Here is a 15,000-nt window from a genome sequence, read left to right on the forward strand (position 1 = left end):
AGCGCGCCCTGTCAAAATTTTTTTGTTGTAGTTATGTTTTTCGTGTATATTATTAATAAGTAATCACATGATTTTTCTCGTGCAATTTGGAATAAATAAGCACTTGTAAATTTTTCAAAGGCCACAAAGTGCACTCGCCCTACGGGCTCGTGCACTTTTGTTGGCCTTTGAAAAATTTACTCGTGCTTATTTATTCCAAATTGCACTCGAAATCATGTGATTACCTATACTAATTAATACTATCCAGTGGGTAAGTGATGTCAAAATTAATTGAGTTATCTACTGCCTTGATAAGGATTAATCCAGCTACCGTAATAGCATTGACTATCCACCATTTCAGCAATTTTTTATAGTTTTGGACATGCCGCCCATGTCTACTGACACTAACCTTTTGACCCCTTAGGAATTCTCCATTGACAGATAAAATCATTTGACATTAGACAGAGCAAGATCTACAATCGTCTGTTTTACAAATTAGGCCGGGGAAGTGGCTAAAGGATACAGTACATTTAGGTTTTTGAGTTGAAGAAGATGTTGTTAGCTCTTTTGCCTCTAAGGAGGTCCCTGTTATCACGTAAAATTATCTGGCATTGAACAGAAGAAAATCTACAGTTGTCCATTAATTAATTTAGGGGAGAGAGGGTTAAAGGGGACAATCTTTGAGTGAAACTAGATGTTAAAGGGGTACTTTGACGAAAATCGCATCTTTCCTATCTAAGCCATTTTGAAACATAAACAAGTAGTCTGCATGAAAAGAAAAATGCTGTTTACTTTTTTTCAAATATCTCTTTTCGTTCCAGAGATATTCGAGTTTTTAAACTGTGCAAATTAGCCAAGTAATACACTCAACCAAATTTTGTTCAAATATCATGAAAAGAGATATCTCAGCCAATTTATATCAGAAATATTTGATTTTTTGCAGTAAGATTCTACTAAATGTTCTCCACAATATTAGCTTAACAGTTCTGTTACCATGGCATCATACTGGGTTCCAGACCTCCCCCATATTAAAAGTTCTCCTGGCCACCTTTGACATTCCATTTTGGTATTTTGCTAACAGCACTTCATATGCATGATCCAGCAAGCATATAAATATGTTAGCTCAAGTTTGTGGCCTTGTTTAATTAATTAACATTTTTCAAGCTGAAAATCACTATTAAACATATTGAAATCAAGTGGGTGGGGACTGGAAAAGAGTGAGTTGCCATGGGAACAGAATTTTTTATAGCCATAGGTGTGTTTCCTGTAGAACTCTTAGACTACCAAGTTTCAATGGTCTGCGCTGCAAATTGGCCAAGTTAGCTCATGTAAACTACATGTATGCAATGTAACCCTTTGGCACCTTACAGTGACACTTACAGAGTTTATTCTATGAACAAATGATATATAAAATAAGTGTAGGAAATGGTATGAACGCGAGTGCATTTTGTGATTTATGGGCACAAGTGATGTTTTGAAAGTTCTCAAAATTGCACGAGCCATAGGTGAGTGCAATTTGAGAACTTTCAAAACATCACGAGTGACCATAAATCACGAAATGCACGAGCAGATTCATATGATTTTTTATTTATTATATTCTCAACAAAATTACTCAAACGTGCTACTTTGTTCGTGGTCGTATTCTTCCAGTTTTGGGTTTAGTTTTCTTTCAGTTGCCCATGTTTGCCAGACATTCAACCAGGTCTGTGTAGCTTTCAACATGTTTTTGTTTTTTCACATTTTCTCTAAGTTGCTCAATGATGTTTTGGTTTGACAAAGCAAACCGACTGTCAGCCATTTTTTTTCACTTTGGTGTTCAAATTTAGCGCTTCCCGGTGTTTCCATAGCAACTTCCGTATTGCACTCTATAACCTGGATTGCACTCTATTAACTATTTATGCATTGGCCAATCAGAAACAAGATATTTGTTGAGTATATAATAAATCATATTATATTGAACTACAGATATGAAAGCAAGTGAAGCTACATGTAACTGCGCAGATCATATCTTCACTTGAGATTTTATTGTCTAACACCAGACAATCTTACTGTACTTGTCAAATGGTGAAAGGCTTAATAAATAATAACCATTCAATATCAAAATTTCCACATATAATATTATGGCCCTTCACCTGATAATTGCCTAAAAAGGGATAATATCAATAATAAGAAGAATGATAATAATTCATGAAGCACTTTAAATTATACTGTTAGAAATTCACTTGTTTGTGCAGGATTTCTAAGAAATTTATATGTTTGACTTGAGAAAAGGCTTAGCATCTTCAAATGATTTTGTCGTAGCTGGAAGTGAGTTGAATAATGTTGCAGCACTGTCCTGGGTTAAGTTAAAAGTAGCAGGTATTTTAAACTCTACATGTATATAGTTATTTCTGGAGGTCAGTACCTTAAATATAAATATCCATACAATTTACCCTCTGGATTAAGATTTAAGTCTACAAAGTATGGCTCTCCTCGCCTATGTTTTCCTTGTAGTCATCCCGATTGCTACGTCACATCCTCGTTTGCATACACAAAAACAAAGATGGCAGGTTTCAATTTTTGAAATGTTATTGTTGGCTATACTACTGTATTTAAACCCATTAAGCCCAAATGAGAGATCAAGTATGACAACGCAGGTAAAGAACTTTCGATTAAGAGGAACTTTTTCTAGGCTGTACTTCCCTTTCAATTGATCGCTCTTTCGTGGCATTACGCTTGTTAGAGCTAGCGCAAACAGCAAGTAGACAGGTAAACTCTTGTTACGTGGACTTTGTGGAAAAGATTAGTACCGAAATGGTGAAAGGAACACGATTCTTGTTAAGATAACTTACAGCTTACTTAAGGTCTTATATATAGGCTGGTATACGAATTTCATTTCAAAATATTCAAAGCTGTCATAACAATGACGATGATGAATAGCTTTAGCGGGTATGTATCTCCATCGCTACACGGAGGTAAAGTTACCTTTCCTACAAGCTCTGGCCATTTTGTCTTCGGTGCCTTTTCTTTTTCCTTCCATTTAACTAATTTCTTCCCAAAATAGGACATTTTAATGGCAGCAACTTCCTGAGCCGGGGAGAGCCACCCGGGGATAAGTGAATGGGTAAGTGTTTAGTGTAGTCCCATTTCGTCATTAGTCTACGTCACTACAAAGTCACGTGAGATAGAGCGCGCGAAACCTGGGGCCCGTTTCTCGAAAGTCCCGAAACTTAACGGGCCATTTTCGGGTGTCACCACAGGTAACCCAGGCTCACTGTGTGCGTCACGTAGGTATTAAAATATAGAGAACATATGAGGCGAAGTTTAGGTCTGAAAATTTGCTAGAAAATGGTAATAAAAATCGATAAAACTTACCATGTGGTGAGCTGTTGTTGTCTTTAATACGTACACAAAGTTTCGGGGAAAATGGCCCCCGTTCACCTTCCTTCATAATGTAGTGACAAGGTAGGAGACGGAAGCCAGCGTCGGGACTCCGATCGACCCAAAACAAGCACGATTTTTTCCACGAAAATCAAATCCAGTCGCTAAATAAACACGCCAGGTTCGTGGAATAGGAATTTCTCTAAACCATGAATCCACTGAAGCATCTCCAGGTAGCAACGCGGAGCCACCAGACTCCGTAAAACTTGTAAGTTAACCTGCTAAAATGGCGGCCAGAAAGCGTGGTACTCACGAAGTGCCCAATTCAAAATGGCGCTGAACTCTGGACGCCTGGTGACGAGTATAATAAGTCTCCCTCGAGGGAGGGGAGTCCCAAATTGCTCAGTGAGTTTTGCTTTTAGCAATTTGGGACTCCCCTCCCTCGAGGGAGACTTATTATACTCGTCACCAGGCGTCCAGAGTTCAGTGCCATTTTGAATTGGGCACTTCGTGAGTACCACGCTTTCTGGCCGCCATTTTAGCAGGTTAACTTACAAGTTTTACGGAGTCTGGTGGCTCCGCGTTGCTACCTGGAGATGCTTCGGTGGATTCATGGTTTAGAGAAATTCCTATTCCACGAACCTGGCGTGTTTATTTAGCGACTGGATTTGATTTTCGCGGAAAAAATCGTGCTTGTTTTGGGTCGATCGGAGTCCCGACGCTGGCTTCCGTCTCCTACCTTGTCACTATATTATGAAGGAAGGTGAACGGGGACCATTTTCCCCGAAACTTCGTGTACGTATTAAAGACAACAACAGCTCACCACATGGTAAGTTTTATCGATTTTTATTACCATTTTCTAGCAAATTTTCAGACCTAAACTTCGCCTCATATGTTCTCTATATTTTAATACCTGCGTGACGCACACAGTGAGCCTGGGTTACCTGTGGTGTCACAATTCGGCGACGGTCGACGAAAACGTCACCTCAAAATATAACTCTCCTTTATCATAAGTCTTTCGCGATTATTCAGTCTCTTTCACGTCCTACATTGTGGGCGAAGTATCCAAAAAATAAATTGGTACGAGCGTTTTCAGAGTTAAAATATATATGCTCACGTTGTCGTCAAAACAAATTTGGTGATTTCACGTCGTCGTTATGCAGAGGACCGCTAACATACTTGCTAAAATCCGTGCTACACCTGCAGCACGATTATTTATGCTCATATAACCAATGATATTATTGCTTTGTGGCGTTGTCGTAGTCGTAGCCGTCATCAATTCTTAAATTCCCTAATTTGTTGTTGTATGGCGTAATGTTTCAATGTAATCTTCTAAGAATTGTTCTTGCCGATTTTGTACTAAAAAGTATTTTTACTTCATTTTCTCTGGAAAAAAATGTTTTTTGGGAAATGCCACTAAAATACTCGAATAATACTTAATGCTTTTGCCTTACAAAAGTGCTCGAAAAAATGCCAGCATAATGTACAAAAGCCTATCAACGTACAGTTCAATGACCTTTATTTAAACTAGAATATTTAAGATGCCAATAAAATATGCTAATATCTCCGAGGAAAATGGACTTTGAGAAATTCTAGTTTTCCAGCAGCAGCTACTCAACTATCATTTTGTAAGAACTGTGTCACTAAACCATCAGTCAGCGCTTCCGTAAACAATGTCTAATCGGCTGATTCCCCGATTTAGTTAGCACTAAGTTCTATTCGGTTGCTTTTGGATTCAAGATCTGCTGCCTCCAAATATACTCCAAAGAACTCAGTGAGAACTTACCTCAATTGAAAACGTTTTGGAGTCGATGGAGTGCATTTCGGGATCAGTCGGACAAAAAAAATAGACGCGCATTGCGTACATGTTGCAGTGCAGTACATGTAACACCGCGCTTTATTCCATAATTGTCAACTGAGCAGCATTTTGTTTTTCAGGAGATTCAAGTTGTCTTGCGTAATATGTAGCTCTAATAATACACGATATTGTTTTGGTACCGTATATCATAAGAGTACTATGGTAGATGTCTTATAGCCGGGCCCTGAGATGACATGTGGTTACTAGTAAATGCTGTAACGCCAAAAATCCACAATAAAACATATTGGTTTCTTTAAGCACCGATCAACAGTTAACACAACACTCGGCACACTGTTATTGCACCATCGTCACGTGACTACAATTGTTACTAAGGGGGGTACCTACAACGATCGCCTACGCTACACTACCCCTCCCCCACCCCTTTATGAGCACTGTCCCAGTGCTGGTCAACTGTGCAAATTACTTCCGAGTAAACTTAAAACAACTTCAAATTGACACAACTGACTGATTCTCTAACGACGGTTCGTAAATTAACATGGCAATGTCCACAGTTCTCAGGAAACACGCGACAATTAAACCTGTAAACTTGTGTAGTTGCCTCGCCTGTTCGTTAATGTCCATCAGTCCCCAAGCATTACCGGCCAATCAGATTAATCATCCACCCAAGTTCCGTAGCGACTTGGTGGCTTTGGCTTCCTGGATGATCTCCCACGAACACTGGAATCTGCTTCAGGTACGACTTGGACAGTCAACTCCACTGTTTGACGCCTGAAATCTTCTGGGTTATTGTGATCCGCACTAGAAGTTGCCAATTCCGCGTGAGGTTCTGGTTCCCTCACTTCATCAGGATCCAGGATCCAGGATCCAGGATCCAGGAGTAGCATCACCCTCTTCTCCCACCGTTGATTCTGTCTCGACAAGCTCAACTCTCTCTCTCATTAACAGAAGCTGACTGTCCGTCTTCAACAAACACTGGAGAATCTACATCTGATGCCTCTCTCTCCTCTTCTCTTGGATTCGATAACTTCGTCTGCCTTCTTGGAATCCATCTCTCCGGCGGAGGTTCCAGGTAAGGCTTTAATTGGTCTGAATGAACAACCTTCGGCTTGGCCTTCCTGCTCTTCTGGATTCGGTTCACTACATCAGACAACACTGATATTACCAATATATTACCCTCCCAAGGGCAGTCAAGTTTGGGATTTTTCCCTTTCTTTTTCCAAACATCGTGCAGCCAAACAGAATCACCTATAACAAATGGTCTAATAGCAAGGCGTTTGTCATAGCTCCGTTTCTGGGGCATGGCTGCCTTGCTCAAGTGTCGTCTAGCCAAATCATGAGCACTGGCCAATCTCTTTTGAACAGCTTGGGTGTAATCCGTCTTGAGTGGTGGTGCATCGGGAGGTGCCTCGGTTATGGCATCCAAAGGAACTTCCAGTTCTCTACCCAGCATTAAGAGATTAGGCGAAACCTCTGTCGACTCATGAACAGCACCTCGATAGGCCATCATGCACGCTGGTAGCAGAAGATCCCAGTCCTTCTGATCTTCCCTGATCTTCCCACGCAACATTTCAACGAGGGTCCTATTGAAGCGTTCCACCTGTCCATCGGACTGGGGGTGCATTGGAGTTGTGCGAGTTTTCTCGATGTCGCTTGCAAATTTCAGCAAAGACCCTTGAAGTTAGTTCCGTGGTCGCTACGAAATTCACGGGGTACGCCAAAGCGACAAATGAACTCGCTCACCAACTTCTCAGCAACAGTAGTGGCCTCCTGGTTTGGTATTGGGTAGCTCACAGTCCATTTGGTGAAGTAATCACCAACCACCAGTATAAACTTGTTCTTCCGTGGAGTGTCTGGCAGTGGACCAAGAATGTCAATCGCAATCCGTTCCATGCACGGGAGCTCCTACCACATACTGTTGCAAGGGAGCGCGACGCCTCCTTCCCCACGTTTTCTTTTATCCACAAACATGGCAACTGGCGACCAATCCATGAACTGCTGATGTAAGTCCTGGCCAATAATAACGAGACTGAAGAGCGCTTATGGTCTTTCGCACACCACGATGACTCGCAGTTGTGTGGCTATGGTGAGCGTCAAAGGCAGTCTGCATGAGAATGAACAGTCTGGATGTTCCTCTGATCTCACCTATGTCATTTTTCCATTTGCGACAAATCACACGGTTTCTAAAAGGCAGACGGTCCCATTGTGACCACAACCTATTTACAGCACGACTCTGAGGCGACACATCCTCCCACAATGGCTTCCTTTCACTGGCTTCCTTCCATCCTATGATGACTTAAGATCAGAATCTGCTTCCTTCTGCTCCCTCAAGAAGTGGGAAGTTCATGTTGGTTCCAAACTGTACCGTGGCACAACGCTCTCGAACAGGTCGTTTACATTCCGCTGGTTGCCCATTGTCCGGGTTAGGGACATGCATTGCAGTCTGGACACCCACATGAACAAAAGACATTTTTTTTCTGAAATTTCCAACTCTTACACCACCTACAACGGACAACGAAGGGTCGCCCGGAAAGTGCATCAGCATTCTGGTGTCGTTGTCCCGGCGGATACTGGATCTCAAACTCAAACGTACTAAACCTAGAATTCAATCCGACGTGCCAGTTGTGCTTCTGGGTCCTTAGCTTTACTGACAGAGCGCAAGAGGAAATGCTCAGTTCGAATGCAGAATCTTGTACCTGCAGGTAATTCCGATGTTGCTTGACAAACTCTACAAGCGCCAAAAACTCACGACGAGTCACACAATAGTTCCTTTCAGACTTGGACAATGCTCGACTTGCAAATGCAATAGGTCTTTCCATCCAGCCACGGTCTTGAAACTGTGATAACACTGCAGCAATTCCATGGTCTGATGCGTCAGTGTCTAGCACAAACTTACCCTCTCTGGTCGGGTAGGCCAGGACTCCAGAGGACGTAAGCAAACTCTTCAGGCTGTTGAAAGCCAGCTGACATTGCCCTGTCCAAACAAATTCTGTCATTGTTTCTGTTAGCTTGTACAGCGGTTGAACTATGGTTGAGAAATCAGAGACAAACCGACCGTAATAAGAAGCAAGTCCAAGGAAGCTTTTGACTTCCCTGCTGTTTTCTGGAATGGGCCATTTGCGAACTTGTTCGACCTTTCCAGGGTCTGAGCCGATGCCTTCTTCTGTGACCAGAGAAACACTGGAAGAGAAACACTTTTTTGGCTTAAGCTTTAGTCTCGCCCGGGTCAGCTTCTCAAACACTTGTTTCAGCCGTTCTAACTCCTCCTCGAATGTGCGCCCCACGGCAATCACATCATCAAAGTGAATCAAACAGATTTTCAATGTAGACCCTTCAAGACCAGTTCCATCAATCTGGCAAATGTTCTTGGCGCGATACAAAGCCCGAATGGCATCACGTTCCATTTGTGTAAGCCGCTTGGAGTTACAAATGCCCCTTTTGTTGGGCGTTTGCGTCGATTGCAACATGCCAGTATCCGGAGGCAAGATCTAACGTGGAAAACCATCTCGAGCCAATTAAAGCAGCGAGCGAATCATCAACTCGTGGTATGGGAAAGGCATCCTTTACTATTGCTGCGTTCAACCGGCTGTAGTCGATACAAAACCTCTGGCTAGCGCCCTTTTTAGTCACGAGTACAACTGGGGAGGACCACGGAAGGGCTTGATGACTCTTTCACCTTCCCTTCCTGCAAGAGATCAGTTACTTGTCGTTCGATTTCATCTTGTTTCCATGAAGAGGTGCGCCGGATTGGCGGCACACTGCCTGTTTCAATTCTGTGCTGGACCATATGTGTAGTTCCCCAGTTCCCGTCGGAAAGGGAGAACACATGTTGGTGCAGTGTCTCAGTTTCTCTGTCAGCCAAGTGCTCAGTGCTCCTTCCAAGAAGTTCCTGTAGGGATTCTGGTGGAGTCCTTTCAACTTTTTCGTGTTATACATGCCGATTTATTGCTCTGGCTTGGCCCACAACACTCTCGTGATTTTCCTCATACAGCTCCAGTAAAGTGACATCAATAACTGGCTTAGCCAGGGCAACCACAGTTTCAGCAGCCAAGTGGTAAACGTCGATAGAAACATTGAAAACACGTAAAGAGACCTCTGTGTCCTCTTTAACATCCATCAGAGTCCTTGCAACGTGGAGACCCTTTTGTTGGAAATGTGAGGTGAAAACACGTAAAGAGACCTCTGTGTCCTCTTTAACATCCATCAGAGTCCTTGCAACGTGGAGACCCTTTTGTTGGAAATGTGAGGTGAGGCAAGGCTCTAACAATCGCACGCCTAATCACAGGCAGACAACCCTACAACCAACAGGTTATTTTGAGACAGTTGTAAAGGCCGATTCAACTGATCGAGGAAAATGCCAGATAAATAAAGTTCACTCACCTACTATTTTCTGCGTTGTCCTCAGTGATTTGATGGGTTTTTGGGACGCTTCGATTTCCTCTTCAGATCCCACGCGTCGCCACATACAATATAAATAGACAAGGCGTGCGACTTCCAAGACCGCTCGCGGCGGAGTGCCTCCAGAATTAAGCCGAATTTCTCCCACTTCCAAAGGTCGCTCGCCTCCCAGCCTTGAACACGTAGAAAGTCGATAATTTTGCCAACATCGTGCCAAAAATCATCGCATTTACATGGCTCTGCAACCTCAAAATCCTCCATTTTCAAGCTTCGCTCAGGTTTTTGTTATTGCCAGATGATCCGGACACCGCTCATGCATCATTGGATTTGATAACCGTCATCAAAATCAAATTAACCAATCAAAAAGCGCAAATTCCCCCAAGAGAGACAAAATTATTAATATGTGCTTTTTGATTGGTTAATTTGATTTTGATGACGGTTATCAAATTCCAGTGATACATGAGCGGTGTCCGGATCATCTGGCAATAACAAAAACATGAGCGAAGCTTGAAAATCCACAGGTGCCCCAAGCTCAGTGTAAGCATGGCCGACAAAAATATATGGATTTGTATGAGAATCTCGATAAAAAGCTTAAGAAAATAATTATATGAAAAACACCTTAATTAAAAAGCCTAACCTTATTGCTGTCGTGGATAGCTTCCTTCCTGTGTGGTTATTTTCCAGATCCGACGTGATTTGAGCCATTTCTCAATTTCGTGGTGTCAACGGTTATAATAAAATCCCAAGGCTGGAGACTAAATTCTCAGGTGCCACCAATTTTAGGGTGATAATTTGGAACAGGTGTTCTACATATGGTCATGGACGACAGCCTGTCATGGACTGTTTCCAGGGAACAAACGGATGAGGAACTGAACAGCTTGGTTTGTTAAGTTTAACTATGGATTTGCACAGAATTGGCGCAAGAAACTCACCTAAGCAAGCCAAAAATGAAATTATACAACAAAATTTATTCTTTCAGCTTGCACCTCTATTTATCGTGAAATTTGTCTGTCTCGTCGTGAGACTGTGAGACTGAACTGAAAACCGTGAATCGCACGACAAAATCTAGTCTCCTCGGCAGCCGTTATTGGGGCGTCACGCGACTCTCGTGACATCCAAAAAACGGCTGCGATGGAGACTAGACAAAATCGCGAGACCACAGGCAGCCCAAGCTCGGTATACGATTTATCGACTTTCTATGGGAAAACATACTTTGAGCTTATAAATGCTAAAATAAGCTGTAAATGTAGAAATATAGTTCGCTTACCTCTACATACAGTTGTCCTCTTTTTTTCTGTGCAATTGGGCATGTACTAAAAGCAGGAACACCGGAACACTCCGGAACACCCTGGAAGAAACCCAAAACCCTCAATTTGGCTAACCCTAGGCCTAGCTAGGCCTTAAGTTGGTTTTTAGGCCTCGGGTTAGCACACCGGAACACTCCGGAACACCCTGGAAGTTAGGGTAAGCCCTCAATTTGGCCAACCCTAGGCCTAAAAACCAACTTAACTGGGCTTAGCTCTTAGCTCCGCTAACTTGTTTTGACACTTATTTAACTCCAAGTTTGATCACTGCTTCCTTGCGAAATAAGCCGATATATATACTCGGGGACGGAAACTGCGATATGCTTAAGCCGGATTGCAGAGGAGCCATCGCTTTGACAAATTTCTGTAACAGCTTCAATTTATCCCAATTAGTCTCGAGACCTACTCGCGTAACTAAAACTACCGAGTCATTGATTGATGTGATCATAATCTCAAACCCTCAGCAAGTTATTGAAACTAATGTTATGCCAAGCTCAATAAGCGACCATGATCTTCCCTATGTTGTTCTTCGCATAAAGAAGGAACGCCGTAAATTAACATATATGACTGGGAGAAGTTTTAAGGGTTATGCAGCTGATCGGTTTTATAAAGATATGTCTGAAGTCCCGTGGTCCTTGCTGGATATTTTTGATGATGCAGAGGACAAACTATATGCTTTTAACTTTTTATTCAACGATATCCTAGATAAACATGCACCGATCAAAATGATGAAAATACGTGGGCGTCCAAACCCTTATGTCACCGAGGAAATCCGTGAACTTATGAGAATAAGAGATAATTGGAAGAAAATTGCTAAGAAAAGCAAAAACTCCTATGCCTGGCTGCAATACAAGATCTGCTGCCGCGAGGTAAAAAGAGAAATTCGGCTTGCAGAAAGAGAATATGTAAATCAGCAAATTCAAAATAACAAAAACAATACAAGCTGCATATGGAAATCGATCCGTTCGTGCATACCAAAGAAGTCAACTGCTCAGAGAAGCTACAGTAAAGATCATAAAGGCGTGGCTAATGAATTTAATCAATTCTTCTCAAGTGTCGGCGAAAACACGATTAAAAAGATAAAAGAGATGGCAGCCACAGCTGAATGCAACTACACATTAGGCCGAAATTCCTTTCAAGCAAGAATTTACCCGACATCCGAACAATTTTCTTTTACCCCTGTTAAATGCCATTATTAAGAACATGGCCCCAAACAAAGCCCCTGGGATCGATAAGATACCTGTACGGATAATTAGGGACTGCCTTCAAGCCATTTCGTACCCTCTTACTTCAATAATCAACACCTCACTTTTTACTGCTTGCTTCCCAAATGTGTGGAAAATTGCCGAGGTGAAACCAATACCCAAGGAAGGTGATCACGAAATAGCCAATAATAACAGACCTATATCACTTCTACCTATTCTATCAAAAGTATGCGAGAGAGTGGCTCACAATCAGCTTATGGAATACCTAACTTCTAAAGGCCGCTTATCTACCAAACAAAGTGGTAACAAAGAGAAACACTCCACCGAAACCTCTGTGATTCAGACCACCGACATGATATTGAGTGCGATTGATAAAAAGCACTTGACGGCGGTAATTCTGCTTGACATGAGCAAGGCCTTTGACAGTATAGATCACAACTTGCTTCTTGTCAAGCTGCAGGACATCGGTGCCTCGCCTTTAGCTTTGCAGTGGTTTCGTAGTTATCTAACCGCTCGCTATCAGGTTGTCACGATTGGGACAGCATCATCGGAACGCCTACACGTGGCCAGTGGAGTGCCTCAGGGGAGTATTTTAGGGCCACTCCTCTTTAACATTTATATGAATGATTTGCCATCAGTTCCACAACATTGTTCTGTCCAGTGTTACGTGGACGACACTAAGCTCTTGCTGTCTTTCCGGCTTCAAGATCAATCACGTATAGTCGCAGAAATAAATCAAGATCTTACAAGAGTACGTAACTGGTGTTTCGATAACCAGTTACTGCTAAACCCTGACAAGACGAAGCTCCTAGTTTGTGGCAGTAAGCATGGGACCGCCACAACCCGCAACTTCAAGCTTTCGTTCCTTGGAAAACAGCTTGCTCCAGTGGAGGCTGCCAGAGACCTTGGTGTTATATTGGACACAAGTTTAACTTTTGACGATCATGTCACTGCAACTGTCGCTTCTTGTATGTCGCGACTAGGCCAGATAAATCGTGTTAAACATTGTTTTGACAAACGCACTTTAATTATTATTATCAATGCGTTAGTTTTTAGTAAACTTTTTTATTGCTCTTCAGTCTGGAGCAATACTTCACAATCTAACATTGCTAAACTCCAAGCTGTTCAGAATTTTGCCTGTAGAATTGTTAGTGGGTCAAAGAAATACGATCATGTTACTCCCATTCTCAAACAACTCAACTGGCTCCCCGTGAAACAACACATGTATTATCGCGATTCAATTATGGAATTTAAATGCATGAATGGCCTTGTTCCGGGGTATCTATCTGATCAGTTCATTAAACGTTCATCAATATCAACACGCAAAACTAGAAACTCACAGCTGTTAAATATACCGTTATTTAAAACCGCAACTGGCCAAAGATCATTTTACTATCGTATGGTATCTCTTTGGAACGCTCTACCTCAAGTAATTAAGTTAAGTCAATCGTTAGCTCAGTTTAAAACCTTGATAAGGAAAAGACTCTTAATGGATAGCTAGCTGAATTTATCCAATACCGCATTAGTATGGCATTTGTTTTTCTTAGCGCATTTTAAATTTTATTAATATAGAATTATTTTATTGTATTTCATTGTTGTATTTGTATTTCACTGAAAACCCCTTGGGGACGTGAAATAAACGTATGTATGTATGTATGTATGTATGTAGCTAGACCTAGGGTTAGCCAAATTGAGGGTTTTTGGTTACTTCCAGGGTGTTCCGGAGTGTTCCTGTGTTCCGGGGTGTTCCGGTGTTCTGGAGTGTTCCGGTGTTCCTGGTTTTAGTACATGCCGTGCAATCGGAGGGCAAACTTGTGTCCGTTTTCAGACGGGTTTGTGGCTTTCGAATTTTTGCGATGCCGTTAGACATCGCAAAAATCCGAAAGCCACAAACTCAGAGAAGACGAGGACAACCGTATGTAGAGGTAAGCGAACTTTATTTCTACATTTACAGCTTATTTTAGCATTTATAAGCTCAAAGGATGTTTTCCCAAACAAAGTCTATAAATCGTATACTGAGCTTGGGCTGCCTGTGGTGAGACTTGAGAGGTCAGCTATATTTCAGATCACTAATTGTTCCCTTAAACCTACAACTAAACCTTCAGTTTACCATAAACGTCTAATAACTGCTCATAATTCGTTTCCGTTTCCATCTTCGTTCTATTAACTGGGATTTTCTTACAATCCTCCTCTCCAAATGAATTGTACAATTCTCTTATGGACTCTCTTTATGGACTCTCTTTATCCAATCTGTTAAAGAAAGTTCACAAGTCAAACCTTGGTTTACCTCAGGGCTCCAAAACTCCTGTCGTAGGAATTACGCTCTATTGTAAAAATCCTACATCAGCAAACAAAGCTAAATAAACCAAATTCCGTAACAAATATAACTATCTAATTAAACAATGTAGGAGAAAATTGTTTTCTATATGTTCCTCACTAAAGCAAACCTGGTCCTTAATCAAACCCGTTATTTCTTCTTAACATTCTAGTTATGGACCTATTGCCACGAAGGACAACAGATCTAGAGATAACACTATCAATAAGTTAATTGCTGTTACGTTTAATGAATTCTTTACTAACATTGGTCCTTCTCTTGCCACTAAAATTCCCCACCCCACCGTTGACCACAAATAACATCTGAGTGGTTCTTTTAGAAATAGTTTCTTTGTTTCTCCTACTACCCTGCGAGCAGAGTCTCTTTCAATGTTCCTCGATAAGTCGGGAAGAGGAAAGTAAACTCTGCCGGCTCGACATTTCGTGTTGAGCATGCGTTAAAAATTCAAACGTATTCGAGAGTCAGTCACGCGTGACTAGTAACTGCAAAACCACAAAACCAAAACAAACAGTAGGGATATTTTCGAACAACTCTGGCAAACACACGACAACCAAGGAATCATTTCCTTCGAAACTCAAGAGAATTCAAGTTTTTAAATTGCCA

The 15,000-nt window shown here is 41.8% G+C and overlaps 1 protein-coding gene across 4 annotated transcripts in view; it reads right to left on the minus strand.

Annotated features, from left to right (window-relative positions):
* Window positions 1-3,120, minus strand: part of LOC138000750 (uncharacterized) — a 10,285-nt gene extending 7,165 nt beyond the window's left edge. For 2 of the 4 annotated variants that reach the window (XM_068847383.1, XM_068847381.1), the window contains exon 1: window positions 2,944-3,120. In XM_068847383.1, the coding sequence (XP_068703484.1) occupies window positions 2,944-3,027 (84 nt within the window). In that variant the 5' untranslated portion in view covers window positions 3,028-3,120. The remainder of the gene's footprint in view (window positions 1-2,943) is intronic. The other 2 variants (XM_068847382.1, XM_068847380.1) reach the window with 2 other exon arrangements.
* Between the last annotated feature and the right edge of the window lie 11,880 nt (window positions 3,121-15,000).

This window comes from Montipora foliosa, chromosome 4 (genome assembly GCF_036669935.1).
Source record: "Montipora foliosa isolate CH-2021 chromosome 4, ASM3666993v2, whole genome shotgun sequence".
NCBI lineage: Eukaryota > Metazoa > Cnidaria > Anthozoa > Scleractinia > Acroporidae > Montipora > Montipora foliosa.